We start from the raw sequence: 18,521 nt of genomic DNA, 5'->3' as shown, positions 1-18,521 counted from the left end.
CATAGAAAATGCTATTGACAAATAAAATTAATATTTTTACAAAGTCGTCATCATAAAAGCATAAAAAATTAATAAAATAATAAATCTATTAGCGCTACTATGTAAAAGGCCCCACAGACAAATATTTTTACTCGCTAAATATGGTATTTCCAAGTAAATAATTTGAATAATTTGCTTCCACAAATAATTTCAAATTCAAGAACTCTTATATTTGTCAAAATTATGTCATTTATTAATTGTTTTTTTATTTTATTATTGTTATTTTCTCTTATATACTTTGTAGGGATAGCAGAAAAAAAATAACAAAAAAAGAACATACCTCGGTATAAGTTGTAAATTTTATTTGATTAAAACATAGAAATCTACTGTCAATAAGCATACGTATATATGTATATTTAATTATGTCATACTTGATTGAGGTCTTAATGTGCCTATAAACTAATTACATGTAAGTAAGTAAAACGTTTAAACGTCTTTTTGGTTAGTTTTTTGTTTATATATATGGTTTACTCGACCGATTTGAGTTTTATCACTGTACGTAATGCCTAAGCTACACCAACACATACAATTTTTTGTGTATAAATTGAAAGCAGAAATTTAAAAAAGTTAACGGTAAGACATTCAAGTATCTAGCTCCTAAAATTCGCCCGTAAATAGGCACACTCTTTACGAATTCATAGTAAATATGCAAGCCGAAATGTTTACCAATGCAAAGCTAAGTCCAAACAAAATATTTACTATACAATCTCATATCAATTATTTAATCTTTGCTATACTTTCAATACATACAATATATATTTTTTTAAACTTTTTGCTGGGATTATCATTTGCATACTCTGATTAAATAAGAAATTAATCATATATTATATGTACTATTTTTTTTGTTTGCCTCCAATCGCTTGCAATGCAACTAGTTAATAATCGAGTTAAGAATATAACCACTAGCCACTTTTCCTAAACGTGTACGGACTTAAAAACTAGCGTTGACTAACATGCCACACAATTAAATAACTCTTGTCGCCGCGATTCTCAATCGTTTGATTCGCCTCCAGTTGAATACTGTTTTCCATATCATTGTCATCTGTAAATTGCAAAGTGTAAATGAGTATGCCAAACTTTCATACATTATTTATGAAAAATCAAAGAATAGTTATAATTTGTTTAGTAAAAAATGTTTAAGCTTCGCTTGCAAAATACTTAAAAAGCAGGTGTGCTGAAAGCCTTTTGTAACGGGTACACCTGACAGCCACATAGTTGTATGTAATGGGTAATGCAGGTATATAATAAATGTTTCTTGCGATTACACATTAGAAATTGACTTAAAAGTATGTAAACGCATGTGCTCACCCCAAACTACTTAAAGCAGTAAAGCGTTAGTTGTTCAGAAAGAAACAAAGTGCAGACGAATGATTGAGAACAAACTATGTGAAGTGTGTTAATATTACAACTACAAAAAAAAACAAAAGCTTTGACTTGTAACCCAATAGTAGGAAATCAAAATAAATAAATCTTTAAAGGTATGCCTTCAAATATTCGATAAATAATATTAATAATAATAGTAAAATTAATTTAATAACTCAACCGATAGACTAACTAAGAATACTGCTTTAACATTTTTTCTTTCTTTCAAAGATCTAAAAACTTTAATCTCTATTTATACGGTGGATTTCGCATTTTTTTTTTAATAATTAGACATCCTAAGTTCATCCAAAATGAAACCTCGGATTGCATTTCTGACTGTTATAAAACATTTCGGGTTTTCAGGACTGTCTATACGTTTTATAATTTATAGATACATATTTCAATGGTTTTAGTCAATGTTCGTTATTTCAGCGATATGGATAATACGAGTCGTCACATAAAAATTACATATGAAGAAGAAAAAAGTTAACTTTAGTTGCACCGAAGTAAAATACCCTTCACAAATTAAAGAAAGTTTTCCAAACAAGAACTTTATTTGTATCGTTCAGTTGCGACTTCTTGGAGAGAAAAGGATGTGTACAGAATTTCAGAACGTTATCTCAAAAACTGAAGAAGTAGTTCGCGTATATACAGACAATCACACAGTCGGACATGGCTAAATCCACTCAGCTCGTCATGCTGATCATTTATTTCTGAGTGTGACAAACTATTCAGAATCTAAAGATAATTTAGCGTCAAGTTACTATAAGCCACACCTCTGATTGTCTGCAATGGATAACTTTTTGATGGCATTTTCAATGTACCATCTACACTTCATATACCTTTTGATAAATTAAATGCTTGTCTTGGGCAAAATTTTAAAATTTAAGAAAAACATTAGCACTATGTACATATAAGTGGGAGCTGACAAAAACGACCGTCGTGTCTACGTAACCAGAATTTACACAAATTTTCATCTGGTCCAAAACAGTCAAAATTATTTAAGTAACTTTTCTGCTATTGTAACAACAACAAATAAATAATGTTATACGGCGGAAATATTAAATTAACCATAGCCTTGGGTATCAATATGTAAGAGTCAGTGGAAAAATTAAATAAATATCAAATATGTGAATAGTTAGTAAAGAATTATTAAAAATATATGTATATATTAAATTATATACTTCAAAGCTACTATGTAAACACAAGCAAAACAAAATAAAAGTGCAAAAAAAAAATTGTGTTTCCACAAAACTACTACAACAAAATATTTAGTCATTGTAATAGAGAAACAATTGTGTATGAAGAACTCGGTGTAAACTTCAATACATTGGGCGTGTTATACTTGTCACCACTTGTGTACCAACAATTTGTATTAGCACTTAAGCCATATATAGCAAAACTAAACAAAACATAGCATGATAAGTAATAAAGAAGGAACGGGGACAGAGTAGTAATTGGATACAGTTTTCTTTAACAAACAAATAGACGTAAAACATAAAAAAGAAAAGAACTAATCGCATTTAAAGTAAGTATGTGAAAACCTTATTTTGGTATTGAATCAGGTAACTGCCGTTGCATCAACGAATTTGCTGCGCTGTGCATGTGAATTAAAGTTAATATATAGTAGTTTAAGGCACGATTTTTTTCACTGATCACAACGTATACAGCAACAGCATGCTTGGTAGCTTGAACTACTAGCTTTAACGCGTGCGTATACGGCTGCAATGGGAACGCGTTGTGTTGTGTCAACACATTTGTACGTAGCAATATCCACATCTCTCAATCACTACAAATTATATGTACTATAAGAATTTTGAAAAAACAAAAAAGATATAAAGAAAAAAATAACATATAAAATGGAGTAGATGATTTCATATCAAAAAGTTTCAACAATGAATTAGATGCGTTGGAAAAGCAATTTTGTTAATTTTTTTTTTATTATTAAGCGGTAAATTTTAGTTAGACTTTTAAATGATTAGTTTTGTTTTAGGTAAATTTCAAATACAACATAAAACATCGAAATATTCTTTTTGTTTTGAAATCAACAAAAACAAATTCGAAATAAAAATTTTTTAAAGAAAGGCTTACGTATCAACTTTCCAAACTATCAAATGCGCCTCATTATCACCAGGATCGGTTATGGATTTTTCTTGCCCTGCAGACAACAATATAGGTTGAATTCAGTGTTGTGAGTTAAAAATTAAGAGAGCATTCACGCAAATACATATGTATCTAATTATATATTTTAAATTTAAATAAATAAATATAAATCATAAAACTAGATATATGTATGAGGGAGGAAACGATCGATTCGGAAAATAGTGTGAAAATCAGAGTTGCCTTCCAAGTGTGTAATAAGAGTAGTCCTGAATATGAAAGAGCGCACACACTACAACTAGCAGAAGCGATTTTAGCTGCTTTTTTGGTAAACACACTACACGCTCTACACACGCTTAGAAACTAAAATATCGTATAAAGTATTGGCAGTCTATATTGGGCATACGTCAACGTAAAGCGATGACTTACTTATGCGAAAATCGATGTAGCCTTCGCCGCCACACATGACTAGCATATCCGGCCGTTTGTTGGTGAATTGCAGTTGTCCGCCATTTTGTAGCTGCATCGGCACGGATACAAAGAACTTAACCGCATCACGATGACCGTGGAACGAGAGCTGAGCATTGGCCATGCAACATAACGGTATTTGACTATTGGGATCAGCTGCAAGAGAGTTAAAACAATCGTTTTAGCACTGCTCCATATCATTTTTATAATAAAATGTTACTTGATTTGCCTTGACCCTCCGATAATGGCACCGAAATTATGACCCCGTTACTGGTACCGATCCACAAGCGATTGCATGATACCATCAATGCGGTAATGCGCACAAATGAGAAACCCAACTTGCCAGTGCCAAGCATTTTCGAAACGTACGGCTCGATATCCACATCCTGTTTGTGTTCGAAAGTGTTCGAACTGTATAAACGAAGTGTCGAGTCCAAGCTGCAAGTACATACCATATTAAAAATGTATATCCACATATAAAAATATATATATATAATTACAACTCACCGTATGGAAACCCATACACCCGAGCCGGTAGCAGCCATTTGTCGCACTTGGCTCTCCTTACGTGGATGCGCCTCCAGCGAGTGGACGATGCTCAGTGAGATCGGATCGACAATATAGATCTTGTTGCGGTGAGCGGCCCAAATGCGTTCGCCAGCCACACAGAGACAACGTATCGAATGATTACGATCACCCAGCGTTACCAGGTGATAACTATTCAGATCCCATTGGCCGTCTGTTTGGCGGCGAAACACTGCCAATTGAGCATTAGCTAGGGCCACAACAACGCGCGACTCCACATGCACTATCGCTAGGACGGCATCGGGCAGGAGAACCTTATGCAAGCATTCATGCCAGCGACCTACAGCACTATGCACATACAGCCAACCTTCCTGATCGCCCATCCACATGGTCGGCCCAATCGAAGTCATTGGCGGATCCTGACGATTTTTCGTACCCAATATTGGGTTGATGGGCTTCGAGAAGGACGGCTGCAAGTTGTTATTGTTGATGTTCGCTTTGGCGCTGGTCACACTGCCGTCGTCCTGCAAGCGTTGTGGTGCACCTGGTAGCGCCTGTCGCACCTTAATCTCTTGTATATTGCCCAATGGCTCGTTGGCCGCGTTTTTCGTGTCGTCTGCTGTTTTTTCAACAGCTTCCTTTGCATTCTCCTCAACCGCAGCCGTTTCAATAGCTATCACCTCCTCTGCCTGTTCATCTGCGCGGGCGCTTTTATTGGTGTTACTGTTCTTATCGGCTTTCGGACGTACACGCACAAACTCAACCTTGCCAAATGATTCGGCGCCTTCGCCGGGACGCTCCAACATTTCACCAGCCTTAACCACTTCAGAGTTCTCGAGCAGCGCGTAATCCTTCTCCACTGCGCCTATAAAAATATATATTTTCTAAAAACTTTTTCAAAAATCTTGATGTATAATGCACCCACCTTGCACAGAGGCAATACAAAGCATATGTGATGCGCATATGGGAAACGCGTCTAGCACAACTGCCGACTGATTAGCATCCACCACTGTTACTGTGCTCGCCGCATGTGTGCTCGTGCAAATCCACACATATGATGATAATTGGGTTTCTGGCTCCAAATTGGCCAAACTCGCACGATTTATTTGCCGATCGAGCGCCTCGGCTGAGTGCTCTGCTGTAGGACTGGTAATTTCTGCGATTTTAGCTGTAGAACGTGGGTCATATGATGACGTCGACGGTATAACTGAACGTCCATCTTTGGTAAAACCCCCGTTAAGATTCACACCGGCGGCACAGAACACTTTCATATGCGGCGACGCTTCGGCTAAAGGATTGCAATAGACTGGTACCGGCACACCGCCAGAGTGACGATTCGGTTGCTCTTGATTTGTCTTGTTTATGGGCAAACTCCAGCCGTAGGCTTGCAAACGGCCATCCTCCTTCTGTACATGTGCACGTAATTGTCGATATTGTTCGCGCCGTCGTGCGCTTGCGCGTTCTGATGTACCCTCCTCGGAGTAGTCTTTTGTGATCAATGCATTTGCTAGACCCGCACTGGCGGGATGTGGTGGTGGATTTGCATTGTCGCGTGCACCGGTTATGGCAAGGCGATTGTCGCTATTTCGACTGGGGGATCCATGGCTGTGAACTGGGCTGGAGTAGCGAAACATAGGCCCCCCTCCTTGCCCGTCAGCGACGCGCTCCTGCGGGCGATTGGAGGGGCTACATGCATATGAAAAAAGGAAAACATTTTATTTTCATATATACACACATATGCCCATGCAAGTAGGTACTTACGTAAATAAACTACTAAAATATTTCCATATGCTCTGCTTGGACTTTTTGTCCAAATTGTCGACGGTGCGTGAGGCGCGTAAAATCTCTGTTAAACGCACAGCCTCCTGCAGCTCCATCAGACGTTCTTTGTATTGATTGCGCTCCATCAACACCATCGCCATTTCCACGCGCGTAAAGCGTTTACGTTGAGCTAATGGTACATCGTTCTCATCCTGTTCAGTGTCATCTGCAAACAACAACACACACAACCGTTAGCTCTTATTTGCCAAGAAAAGGAATTACTTTTAAACAAACGCTTACTTTGTTGCTTAACTTGTTCCTTTGTCTTTTTCAGCTCCTCCTCCAGCTCGCTAACCTTCTGACGCAATTTGTTGCGCGATTGCTGCATTGCATTCAATTCTTCGCGCAATATCTCAATCTCGCCAGTCAGCTCATCGACTTTGGCAATCAAGTCGTCCTTAACAATGTTCAAAGCATTCCTGCAGGCGGACAAAAATTGTTTATAATATAAATACAAATATATGTGTGTTGTGGCACTTACTTCGTTGCCAAGAGTTCATTATTCTCCATGATGAGGTTTTCCACTTCTTTGCCCATGCCTGCAACAAGTTTTGAGGAAAAGCGTGTTAAGTACAAATATAATATATGTATATATTTAACGGCGTAATTATGAATTAAGTAAATGTTTGGTGATATGAAAGAGCGCGAAAATAAAAACTAAGCATTAAAAATGCAAAAAAAAAAAACAAATTAATTTTTACAACAAAAATTTATTAAATTTATTAAGTTAAATAAGGAAATAATAGTTTAAAGGAAACAACTAATAAAGCAAAATGGTTAAAACATAACATGAAAATCTTTTTCGTTTTAAAAAGTTAAATTTTTTTTAAAGAAAAAAACAAAATAATAACAAATATTTAGTAATTTACCTATGTTTTTATGTACATGCAATTTTTATTAAACTTTCAAAATTATTTTTATTTATTTATTTAATACTATTATTGTTTTGTAAAAGCTATATTACTGGTATTTTCTAGTAAGAAATCAGAAGCTCAATAAAGAAGCTGTTTCGAATCCTTCGCGCTATTGAGAAAGAGTTTTTAGATAAGGAGGTCACAAAGGTATAGCTGGGAATGAACTGACTGATGAGCTCGCCCGCTCCGTGACATCCATTAACATACTATTATCTGACCCCTTCAAGGCGGTGGATCCACATACCATCAAGGAGGGTTATAACCGCAGTAGGTTCAAATATGTAGTCCACCGTCCTTATATAACATGATCCTAGCTTCTTGTGCAAATTGCCGGTTTTGCGACAGGAAGACTGAAACTCGATTTTAACACCGGGGAATTATTTTTGGAATTTGGAATTTGTTCTTATTACGGTTGTAATATATCTGGGTTTTTTTTATTTTTCAAGAAAAAAAATTCAATTAACATTAAGAAGTATTTTTATGAACTGCTCTATTTCTTCCTGCCATACAAACATTTTAACTTGGTAAGATATCTTCATGAAATTTCAAAATTGTTCAGATCGGACCACTACAACATATAGCTGTATGGAAAAGTTTTTTATTTGAGAAGGTTTTGGTGCAACCGAAGTTTAAGCTTTTGTTTTTTAGTTTTACTACTTCATTTTAAACTGGGTTGTTGCTGTTGTAGCGGCAGAAAATATTCTTGAAGTAATTGCGAAGAATGGGGCCGAGTTGGTAGTCCTTGACCAGATAAAAAATCCGGGTCCGGACCCGATTGTCGTGGGAACGGTTTTAAACTTGGCCTAATCATGTGCTTATGGTTTTTAATAATTATTTAAACATAAATATCATTTCGTATATTTTAGGCATTTATTTTTGTTCATAAGAGGTATTTACTAAGTTTTGTTTAACAATCAGCAAAAGATGCATGATCGGTCGTGACTCCGTGAATGTTTTTAAATGATTAAAAATATATAATGAATGACAATTTTCTAAAAAAAAATAATATTTTAAATAGTACAATAGAATATAAATTTTTAAACACAAAAGCAAACCCCACCAAAACCAACATTGCTAACATAAACTAGATTTGCTAAGAATAAAAACTGAAATTTTACCAATAATAGAAATAACATCGAGCTAGTATTCTACTTCTTTTACTGTGTACATACGAAAATGGCTATATGCCGTAACTTACCGAAATAGTTGTCGTTAGCTTTATGAAGGAGAACAATCGCAAATAGATTTTCATTAACCAGAGTTCGTTTTTGTTTTTCATACAACGCATTTCGAGTTATCCAGCAGCGAGTGCACGAAACATGATAATTAATCAAACGTTTTGAATACCATCCAAAGAATGCCGTGTGAAATGTTTTTTCATATGTTTTCGTATTTACATGCGTGTATTGTATATTCGTTCGTTCGATTGTAATTTATGTTTTGTTTTTTAGATAACAAAATTTCGAGTATTCAGTATTGAGAAAGGAACAGGACAAAAGAGATGATGAATTCGGTTATACATTGTTGTTGGATTTTTAAATATTCTACATATGTAATTAAGTTATCACCCACCAACTGGGCTAGATGAGTTGCCAATTCAGTTTTTTTAGATGACTTTCAACTTAGGCGATTACAGTTATTAGTTGGTGTTTAATGTATTTACATGTGACATATATAAATCCATAGATATATGAATCTTGATACCTACCCGAAGAAGCATATTCTCCAGGATGCACCCAGCTTCCTGCGTTCGGGTGGTAAGACAGACGAGAGCGAGCAAATGTGCGAGAGAGGAAGAGAACATAGCCATCAGCGCATACAAACAGTAGTAAATTGCAAGACATTTCCACAAAGCATAGTAATATTGTTGTTGTTGTATATTATATTTAGCATATTATTAAAAATGCAATATATATGTGCGTATTTTGTGTTGGAGCGCGTGAGACAAGCATTTCAGGGATATTTCAAATTGTTGCAATTTCAAGCAGCACAGAGACGCATAATAAGAAAGAACAAATGTGAGCATTTATAAATATTGTAAATATGGTAGCAATAAGCATATAATATATGTATACTATATATTTGTATATTAGATTGTTTATTTCACAAGTCAATTTATTTGTAAACAGTTTCTGAAGTTTCAGTTTTTGCACTAAAAACAAGGGTCCGACGTAAAGAAGCTCTTTATTTTCAGTTTAAAGCGTGCTTAAATTAAATTTATTTTCCCATGTAGCATGAGATTATCCGGTATTATAATGTACATTAAGCTGGTAAATCTACAATTTAGTAAAGGTGATATTCTAATAGAAATGTTTTTGCTCTACAAAAAATATATTTTTGATTTTTCTATAAAAAATTAAAGGTCGATTTCTCAATATCTGGTTAGCAGCCAGCCAGTCAGTCAAGTTCTGGTTGACTTTACTAAGACTCCTTCTTTAATGCTTACCAGGCATGGAGAAATGGTCATAAATGTACTAAGCATTCATCCAATTGATTTATACTCTCTTTGTTGCTCATACGACATGGTGTACTATATGAGTATAGTACATTTCACGCATAAATTTGACTGCGCATAACTTTTATAGGAAGGTTTTATGAAAAAAAAATCATTAGGACATTTTATGTTAATTTCGTATAAATTTGTCTTTTCAAAGTAGTAGGTTAATTTGTTTTGGAGTCAAAAACTGAAAACCCTATAAAATATATGGACAAAAAATGATTTAGGCACAGTTTAATTTGAACATACATAAGTGAAGAGCTTGTTTACGTTGGATGTCGTTTTAGAGCAAAAACTGAAACTTCAAAGGGCGTTTGCAAAAAAATAAAATTAAATAACAGAGACTCTAATTTACATATACATGTATGTATATATAGAGAGATATGTATATACATATGTACACATAGTTTTAATTATAATTAATTATATGAATTAAATTAGATGTGTTTTAGTATTGATGCAGGCATTTTAGAAAATATTAAATATGTGAACAATAATGTATAAAATTACAATAGTGATGTGGTTTTGAAGAGCCAATTTGTTAAATAAAAATTTTCTCGTGTCCAGCAACGCGGCACAGTGAAGCAGATGAGGTAAATACATGTTAAGAAGTTAGCCCACATACCTGTAACAACTTCATGCTCTTCACTCTCTTCGTTATCTTGAAAGGACAACTCTTGGTATAGGGTATTAGCAGAGCGTTGCTCCTTTTTGGTTGTTGAACGCCCAACTGCGCGCGCATATTCAAATATTATTCAAAAAATAATAAATTACAAATTTAAAATTTTGGTTTGGTTTGTAAAGGAAATGGAAAGGGTTAATCATTTTTCAAATTATTTGAGGTTAACACGAATGCACAACAATAGAGCAAAAGGAAAAGATTAAAGAGATAAATAAAAATTAAATTAGTACAATTTTAATACAGTTATTACCAATACATAAGATAGCTGTGCAAATTCAAAAAAAATTCACTCACCATTGGCTGGTGCATTTGGCACAGCGGGACTCGTTTCACTTTGCGGTGATGTAGCCTGATTCTGGTGTTGTAATGTGTCCGTCTCAGCCGCACGCTCCACCGTCTGCAAACTGTCCAATTCATTTTGCAATGATGGTGGCCCCGAATCATCCGAATTGCTGCCCACACTACAGATTGTCTCTGTGTCTAGCATGGCTGAGTTCTCGAGCGACGCGAATCCATACGATACTGGACCGGATGATCTATAAGAGGCATGATGACAAGTTGACTATTAAAAACTATATTGATATTGAATGAGTAGCATATAAATTGAAAGAAATTTTGTGAACAAAAACAATTTAGAAAACACCATCAATTGAAAAGCAAATAAAATTTAGGTATTACCGAGCAATTGGATTTAACCTGGCTCGATTCATTTCTAAGCGCTCCGAAGCCGAACTCATTTGTGAGTGTGTAGAACCCATGAGCATTTTGGTGCGTTCCATGTAGTCAACATGATTTTTGAAAAGCTCCGTATAACGTTCATGCAGTTTATTATACTCCTAAAATTTATAAATTTCATTAAATCGTAAAATCGTAAACGGAAATTGTAAGCATACTAACCTTTTTCAGTTCGGTTTCGCGCTCTTCCAAACGGCTCGCATGTTCTAAACTGTTTTTATGCTTCAATTCGAGCATGCGCACAATGCTTTCTAGTGACTCCAAGCGGCTTGCCAGCTCTTTGTTCTCTTGTTCAGCCACATCCTCCGATTCCAGCAGCTGCAAAATTTTGAAAATTATGTTTTCAATTATTTAAATTCTACTTTATAGCCATTTATTATTACATTATTATAATTTATATAATACTTGCCTTCTGTTCGGATTGTTTGCGTGCACTCTTTTCGCGTTCATATTGTGTGACCAGCTGTTCGTTGTCCTCACGCAACAGCTCCAATTCAACATCCTGCTCCTGATTTATGCGATATGATGCATCCAGGCATTCTAAGACATTCACCAGTAGTGGCATAAGATTTTTCACCACGTCTTCGTCATAGCGATTAATCATGCGTTCGAATTCTTGATATATACTACCAGCTAATTGTTGCACCTAGAGAAGAAAAACGGTGGTTAACGTTTGTAAGGACAGAATAAGTTTGAAAAAAATGGAAAGAACATCAAACAAAGCAAATATGATAAATACGAAACGCACTTTTTCATATGAGCTTATATATAATTTGAAAAAAGTATATTTCAACCCTGAAATTCCAAAAAAACTTTAAGTTCTAATGAAAGATTTCAGTTAGCAACCCTGTATATATATATAGCTGTATATGCGTATGTCCATATTTCAATAAAAAATATTATTAATATTAAAAAATTTGATGGATCTAGAAAAAAAGTGTTTTGACGAGGTAAGCACATAGAAAACAAACTTAATGACAGCGGGTCCTACGTTACCGGAATGGTCCCTGACACTTTGTGCTAGTAATGCGAATTATTAAGGGAGAGGGGATAAGGTTTTCAAGGTAAAAAAATACATTTTTTAAATTTGGATTGAGTAATTTTATTTGGACCTTTTGTACATTATTGAGCACACTTTTGACAATATAGCTCAGCGCATAACATCTGTAAGACCCCACATTTTATATATGTTTATACATATATGAGGTACTTGAAAAAAACGAGAAATTTAAACGCAAACATTTTGAACTTGAGAAAATTTATATAACAAAAACGGTCAAACCTAGAACTATTATAAAATCTAACAACAACCGGTTCTACATTACCTGAATTGACCCGAATTTTATCCGGCCAAAGGCTGTAAAGTATATCGAGTATTTAGTACTGTTTGGATCAATAAGTAAAATATCAATTTTGCAACTCCTAGCAGCCATACTGCTCTATACCCTCCTGATCCGTGCTGGCATTGAGTTCAACTTGGGCCTGAAGGAGTTCCTTCTGCTCCATCTAAATTCCACTTCGCTTAAGTGTAACACGTGCAATGGATGGAGCCATTTTAAGATCTGCACCAGCCTTAAGAGCCATAGGGAGTTATGTGGTCTTGTGCTGTCAACGCACAACAGCGTCATTAACGCGTCTACGACTGTCGGTTCCCGGACTTTAAGCTGGCCAAGGACTGTCAACTCGGCAGAGTTGTCCCTCTACAACAGTGTCATTAACCTCTACGGCTGTGCCACCAGCACCTAGTTCTAGTAGCTAATTACGGTCTCTACCTTATCAAGGAGCTTAACTAGGCAGCATGACTCCAAGTATTATCAGTAAAAAATACTCGAAACAATTAAATGATTGAGCACCTATGTATATACTCATACATATGTTTGTATGTATGTACATGTACCCATATTATTTTCGCTTGCTTATAAGTTCATTTTTTTCTTAATTTCTGCAGAAAGAACCTGAAACAGCGTAACTGAGCTATGACTTCATCACTTTACTGACTGCCACGCGCTATCAATGGTCCCGATTTATTTTGAAGAAACAAGTCTTCTAATTATTTTATTACTCGCTATACTCGTACGCATTTATAATCGAAGAAAAATCTAAAACAAACCTCATTTTAACATGTTTTCATATACATACATATATATGTATATGTATGTCCGTACTTATATACATATGTATACAATATGTGCATTTATAATTCAAAATCAAAAGCAACGCGTTGCAGTGACAAATAATATTGCCATTTGAGGATTGGTATCCAATTTCTTCCGATTACGTTGTCGGTGACGCCTTGCTTTTCTTCCGTTTCATTTTTATCAGCGATAAGAATTAATGAATGGAAGTCTGGTAGGTTTACTCATCGAGTAATGAATGATTCATGAAGCGTATCACAGTATTTTATGAAAGCACATACAAACACACATTAAAATGTACATGCAAATAAAAAAATATGTATAAAATATAAATACGATGATGTAAAGGCGAAATGATAAAGTTTAAAAAAATGCATACATACACAACTACCCAAACATATGGTACATGAAGTCATATACACACATACATATGGTACATGAAGTCATTGGTTAGTTTCCTAACTTGTATTTATCTTAAGCAGCTCGAGCACTCTTATACATTAAAGCAGTACAAAAAGACAAACAAAAACCTACAGTCATTCCGCAATCGACCTTGCACAGCGTAATCGCAAGGGCGGCTTGCTAACACAGATTAGCTTACTTTTCATATTGCATAGACATATTTGGGAATTCAAAACCATGGCGTCAAAAATTAATTGAAAACCACGTCTACAAATGTTTGCGTACGTAGGTTGTTGTTGTAGATTTTGAATTGGCAGAAAAAAAGGCTGCTTTATATCATATCTTGACGCAACCGGAATGGACCCGAATTTATATCCGGAAATATACAGGCAAACCGGTAGAATTCCTCAAAAATGTATGTATGAGGAATATTTTCTGCCGCTACAATAAAAAAATTTTCTTGCCGAATTTCTTAAAAGGTTGGGAGTTACTGTGGACAGCATCAAATATTTGATGTTAGCAGCGTAAACGAGACAATAGCTCCCACAACAGTCGCATATTCATAACCAGAACGTATTCGGATTTTTATCCGACCAGGGGCTGTCAACGTGGCAACATTCCTTCAAAATACTTCAGGAATATTTTCTGCCGCTGCCACAACAAAAACTCTTTTGAAGTAAACTACAGCCTAAATAGCATCCTGCTTAAAATTCCGATGCCTTTGGTGAAGGGCTTTGTCGTAAGATTAATGTCGAGTCGTAATTTTTCTCCAATCTGAACCCAACCTTCACAGACTCAAAAACTATCTTAAAGCCTTTATGATCTTTCTAGCTTGTTTTATTGCTGCGTTTCAACCATTCTCATTGAAACTGCTTATAGCCGTTATGCTTGCTGCAGACAGACATTCAAGGTTTGGTTCCTGATATGATGATAGAACTGGGCATTCACAGAGACGTAAGAAACGATTTTCCAATTAGCATGTAGCTTGCAGCTGTGGCATATATTGGTATAGGGCAGGCACATTTTTATCGCATGTTACGTAACACTTTCGGTTTCAACCACCTATTTGGTTAACTCTTATAGCAGAACATGCTGCTACTTTCCGAATGAAAGGAGATTGAATAGGCGGGTACGGCCTCCAACTTTGTAGTTCCTAAAATTTTTTGACATTATTAACTGCTAATATGCATCCTATACTTATGCTTATGAGTCTAACCTCATTTTATACTAAATATATTTCTCAATATTTATGCATGCATGTACATACATATGTACATATGTTAATGTTAAAAGGTTAAGCGATGGTGAGGCATATAAATATAATTAAGATACCTATTTACACATTTAAATGTACATACTTACTTACATAAAACTAACAAACATAACATAAAGATTGGAAACACACAAATGAAAAACCATGATAATACATACATTAATTAAAACTAATACCTAAATGCAGAATTATAAACTAAACAATAATTAATTTCAACGTTTAATAAAGAGAAATAAGAAACAATAAATCAATACTAAAAGTAATAAACTCACGATGCTCACAACCTGTTCATTCTGAAAAAGAAAAGAAAATAATAATGCAAAAATTAAATTTTGACTTTAATGAAATTTTTCGTTAAACTTATACATACATACATGTACAGTGGTTGGAAGAAAGAAAAAATAGTAGAAATCAATAACCAAAATAAAAAAACAGATTATTCAAAATTTTAACCCATTCTTCTGGGTAGGTATTTTGGAAAAAAATAAAAGTTTGGCAATACTATATATCTAAGAGTGATTATATATGTATGTAAATATTTATGTATTTTGAAAAAATTTAAAGTTTGTCAATATTTTTAAGAGTTGTATTATACATTATGTTGGTTTTTGAAGAGACTGTATTGTACATTTTATTTTTGACCGAAGAATTAAATTAACTTCTACGTAATTGTAAATATAATGTGACCTTTGCCTTTTTACATTAGTATCGAATGTCCAACGCAAATGTGTATTATTATACAATGTGGAAAAAAGTATCAATTATTATACTCACTAAGTCTGTAATTCTCAACGTATTTCTCATAGAAGAATTAAAGAAAAAGCTAACAAATTTCATTGCAAACACTTTATTGTATTTAATATTACTTAATCTTAGTTTATGATTTCATTTATTGTAAATATTGATAATTAGAAGTTTCAGTGACTTGACGACTGAATAGACTTTAAACGTAATTATTCCTGTTCATTTTCTCCAACGCTCCGCTAACAAGCTTGGAATATCATTAAAAATATTGCAACAAAAAGTAAACGATTTTTTAGCAATTATAATGCTATTACCAAATATATCTTGTCTGTTTTGCTTCCTGTAAGGGTGTTTAAGGCTATCTATTATACATAGTATTCAGAAAATAATTGCACTCAAAATTTTGTTTGTCCATGTGCATAAATACTACACATTTACTATATATATGGAAGTGCATAAACTGTGTAGTAATACTTAACCCCATAACGTTTGTCAAACGTCAACTTAGCTCATTATAAACATTGTTAGCGAATTAGTACAAAAGAACATGAATTTTAAAGCACACAAATACGATATTGACAACCTAATTTGTCGAACTTTATATTATGTAGACATGACACTTTTCTGACATTTTGTCAACATGATAACATGCTGGTTGTTTTTTATTGAAAGTTCGAAGGATACAATTTTAAAACAAAAACAATCCTCTATCTCTCTATTTTGTTGGATAGAGCAAATGTTATGTAAAACTAATAGCAAAAAAACAAATAACAAAAAATAAAAAAACAAAATATTCATATTATTTATGATTGTATTTTATCCTATGTGTCTAATCAAAATTGCATAAATACATTTACATATATTTATTTATTGAAAACGCTCTAAAAAATCAATGACGACCACTTGGGGTTAAAAAGAATAAAAACAGCACGCTAAATAGCATAGCGATATCAAAGCAAAGCATGCAAACATGTACATATGTACTAGTGTAAACACGGACTGAACCCAGTGGGTTACAAACAAAATCAATATACATATGTACATACATATGTCAGCGGTTGATGTAATACGAAATCAATAAAATGCTTAATCATGTCTTATTAACGGTAACTCTCCACATATGTAAGCCTTACCGATTTGGCTACAAATGTTGGAAGGAAATAAAAAAAGTTGAAAAAATGTTAAACCTAATAAATATAAACTGATATAATTCCTTTTATTTATGTATGTATAAATATTTAAAATACTTTATATAAATATGTGTGAGACGTGTGACACACTATTTTCATAGTGTACGAAGTGAGGTTTATTGATTCTAATGTGACTTGCCAAAAGACAGAAGTAACTAAACTAAATAACACAATGTCAATGACCAATTTATGTACATTGACACGTTACAAATTCACACATGCCTACATAAGTAGGTTTATAAAAATGTGGAAGTGCATGGTATAGGGCTCATAACTTTAGTTAAAAATTTAGTTAATAGATGTTTAACTTTGATAATAAATACATTTTGATAGTATAGTAGACTTTTCAGACTATGAACAAGCATTTACTATTAATTTAATCTAAAATACAAGTAGAACCAAGGTCTTTTGAATGAAATCATTATTAAGACACTTTTGATTTAAAAGTTATACGTAATGGCATTCAAAACTAGATCGAAATAACGTTGTATAAATAAATGTGTGTACTATATTTACTTGTATGTACGTATATTCACTGAAAAAGTTTTCATAATAAATTGCAACGTGGCATTTATGAAATAAATGCAGATTTTCTATTTCTATCTTTTCACAATTTAACATTAGGTATATAATATAACAATAGCCACATACGTCATATATAATATACAGCCTTATTGATAGAAATACTGATTTGTTTGATCCGTATTTAAATTTAATTTTATATTGTTTACACACCTTTTCTGACATGACCATATTGTTATCCTCGGTGCCATAAACTGTCTCAGCACCAGGCTGAGGACCGTGATTGTTGAGCATTGTGTCGTCGTCCATTGTGACTTCTAATTTATTATTTATGCTAAGGAAAATTTACGCGGCACAGTTTAATTGTGATTTCTTAATCCAACTTTTACTTTCTGCATACTTTTTTTCAAGCGATTTACACTATTGAGACACAATACGACATGCCACTGGTATATTATAAGGCGGAAATGAAAGAATGTGTGGGAGTGGGAAAGTGGTGTCTGACTTGTCCACAATGTAATCTCTAACCACTACGACGACGCCCTTTCCAACAGCTCGCCTTGGACCCACCACCCACAACGTCGATTTTCCACACTTCACAACTCCTCACAAGCACTAATACTATTACCAAACACATACATATATTTATTTTTATGGAGGAAAAGTATTTTTATTTTAGTTATCACTTTCTACTTTTCATTTTTTGCTTAACATGAATTGTTAATAGTTTGAGTTTGCAAATTTTATTTTTCCAATTATGAATGAAATTAGACAGCGCAATATTTCGCCTTCCCTTCTTTTTTCCCGATTGTCATTTCATTATTTGACTAGATTTTTTTCACTTTTCTCTATTATGATGAACCTCACTTATCACATTTTTATGCTTTCATTAATATTCTTTAAAAATTTGTATGATTTATTTCGTTTGATTCCGTTTTTATAAAACTAATTGGATTTTTATGATGCACAAAATTTGTCTGATACAAATAGCTAGCGTGAAAATTTTTCTAATTGTCTTATGAGTCTGACATTCTTGCATTATTTCTTTTCATTTGACAGCAGGCAACCAGTGATGCACAGTTAATGTAAAAAATATAGGGTAAGTTATGTAA

General features: G+C 33.9%; 1 protein-coding gene across 16 annotated transcripts; it reads right to left on the bottom strand.

Moving 5' to 3' along the window:
* Positions 1 to 326: 326 nt before the first annotated feature.
* LOC120777523 (JNK-interacting protein 3) lies at positions 327 to 18,492 on the bottom strand. Of its 16 annotated transcripts, none has more exons than XR_005705514.1 (19): positions 17,623 to 17,718; positions 15,226 to 15,246; positions 11,553 to 11,789; positions 11,306 to 11,461; positions 11,087 to 11,244; positions 10,703 to 10,944; positions 10,352 to 10,456; positions 8,938 to 8,973; positions 8,428 to 8,445; positions 6,797 to 6,854; positions 6,556 to 6,734; positions 6,256 to 6,481; positions 5,420 to 6,180; positions 4,477 to 5,359; positions 4,190 to 4,407; positions 3,931 to 4,125; positions 3,493 to 3,559; positions 2,946 to 3,206; positions 995 to 1,081 (listed from the first exon to the last, which is right to left on the bottom strand). XR_005705514.1 is itself a non-coding variant. In XM_040108898.1 (18 exons), exons 1-18 carry the CDS (start codon positions 17,716 to 17,718, stop codon positions 1,078 to 1,080), a joined length of 3,660 nt encoding a protein of 1,219 aa, XP_039964832.1. In that variant the 3' UTR covers positions 992 to 1,077. The 16 variants fall into 16 exon arrangements, 14 of the variants coding, with proteins under 14 accessions (XP_039964829.1, XP_039964826.1, XP_039964827.1 ...); XR_005705515.1 differs by having other exon boundaries at positions 2,946 to 3,190; XM_040108898.1 differs by lacking the exon at positions 2,946 to 3,206 and having other exon boundaries at positions 992 to 1,081.
* Between the last annotated feature and the right edge of the window lie 29 nt (positions 18,493 to 18,521).

The sequence above is a fragment of the Bactrocera tryoni genome, chromosome 5 (genome assembly GCF_016617805.1).
Source record: "Bactrocera tryoni isolate S06 chromosome 5, CSIRO_BtryS06_freeze2, whole genome shotgun sequence".
Classification (NCBI taxonomy): Eukaryota; Metazoa; Arthropoda; class Insecta; order Diptera; family Tephritidae; genus Bactrocera; species Bactrocera tryoni.
This window is presented reverse-complemented; position numbering and strand designations above follow the sequence as displayed.

Excerpts from the sequence above, each read along its gene's own strand:
- LOC120777523 (XM_040108891.1), bottom strand. The coding sequence starts at position 17,718 with ATGGACGACGACACAATGCTCAACAATCACGGTCCTCAGCCTGGTGCT. Across the intron at positions 10,945-11,086 it reads AGGTTAAATCCAATTGCTCG|ATCATCCGGTCCAGTATCGT; the intron begins GTAATACCTAAA and ends TGCCTCTTATAG. Across the intron at positions 10,457-10,702 it reads GCCAAATGCACCAGCCAATG|TTGGGCGTTCAACAACCAAA; the intron begins GTGAGTGAATTT and ends ATGCGCGCGCAG.